Below are 1,177 nucleotides of genomic sequence, written 5' to 3'. Positions count from 1 at the left end.
CACGGAGCCTTCGCCGTCGTCTTCAAAGGCCGGCACAAAGAGGTGAGCCAGCTCTCCTTTTTCTTCTTTTTTCTCCTGCTTTTAATGTATCGGTTGGGGCCAAACTGGGCACCGTGTCCCCATCGCCCCATCCCCACTGCGCTGCCCTGGCTATTCTTAGCCTGGGCATCAGCCCCGGGCGCTGGGGTGGCTCTGGTGTTGCCAGACTTATTTATTATCATTTATTATTGTTATTCTGGAGTTTCTCTGGTGTCCCAGCAGGACTCAGCCAGGTGGCTTCACCTTGTGGCTGGGCAGAGTGGGGCTGGAGGCCAGCAGCTGAGATGTCCTGCTCGCCAAAATTGGCCCTTACCTTGAAAACAAGCCAAAAAACCTTCCCCACACACTGTTTATGAAGTGTCTACAGGGCTCTGTTTTTGGTGGTTTGTCTGTGAAGTTTTGTCCTTTACTTAATTTTTCCAAGAGAAGGGAAAATCACTTACAGGTAAATAAAAGGAAACCAATCCGGCAGTGGATTTTCCATCATTAGTGCCTGGGATAAGCCATAGCTCCCACAGTGTGTTTGTTTCAAGTGATTAAATAAGAGGATAATCGTTGTATAAAGTAGTAAAAAAAAAAAACTCCAAACCTTGGGGTTTTCTCCTTGGGTTGACAAGCATAATTCGGGAAAGGGCAAGTCTGAACAAGTGAGGGATAGGCATTAGGATGGAAAGTAAGAGGCCTTTACCAGTGCTGCAAGACACTTCTTTCAGTATTATTTATAATCTGTTAAGAGGCTGCTTATCCTAATGTAAATTACTGGTGAAATTTACATTTATCTTTGAATTACATATGCATTCTTTCAGAAACCTGAGCTGGAAGTAGCTGTGAAATGCATTAACAAGAAAAACCTTGCAAAATCTCAAACTCTGCTGGGCAAGGAAATAAAAATACTTAAGGTAAAGGCAAACTGACTTGTTTTCTTCAGTCTTCCCTCTGGATGCCCTTTGTTGCTCCTAGTTTATAGTCTTTGTTTTGCTTTTTCTAGGAACTGAAACATGAAAACATCGTGGCCTTGTATGACTTCCAGGTAAATACATTCAGTTATGGGAAAGCATTCTGGATTTGGGAGGGCTTGAATGGAGTTTGTGGAATTTCAGTCTTTAACAGACTTTTTGTAATCAAATGTGTATTCTGG

General features: G+C 43.1%; 1 protein-coding gene across 1 annotated transcript in view; it reads left to right on the top strand.

Moving 5' to 3' along the window:
* Positions 1-6: 6 nt before the first annotated feature.
* ULK1 (unc-51 like autophagy activating kinase 1) overlaps positions 7-1,177 on the top strand; it is a gene marked incomplete at its 5' end in the record, with an annotated part of 79,941 nt that continues 78,770 nt past the window's right edge. The window contains 3 exons of the mRNA XM_010175985.1: positions 7-42; positions 846-938; positions 1,028-1,069. Of these exons, the coding sequence (XP_010174287.2) occupies positions 7-42; positions 846-938; positions 1,028-1,069 (171 nt within the window). The remainder of the gene's footprint in view (positions 43-845; positions 939-1,027; positions 1,070-1,177) is intronic.

The sequence above is a fragment of the Antrostomus carolinensis genome, unplaced genomic scaffold (genome assembly GCF_000700745.2).
Source record: "Antrostomus carolinensis isolate BGI_N321 unplaced genomic scaffold, ASM70074v2 scaffold39670, whole genome shotgun sequence".
NCBI lineage: Eukaryota > Metazoa > Chordata > Aves > Caprimulgiformes > Caprimulgidae > Antrostomus > Antrostomus carolinensis.
The sequence above is the reverse complement of the archived record's forward strand: the minus strand, read 5'-3'. Positions and strand labels throughout refer to the sequence as shown.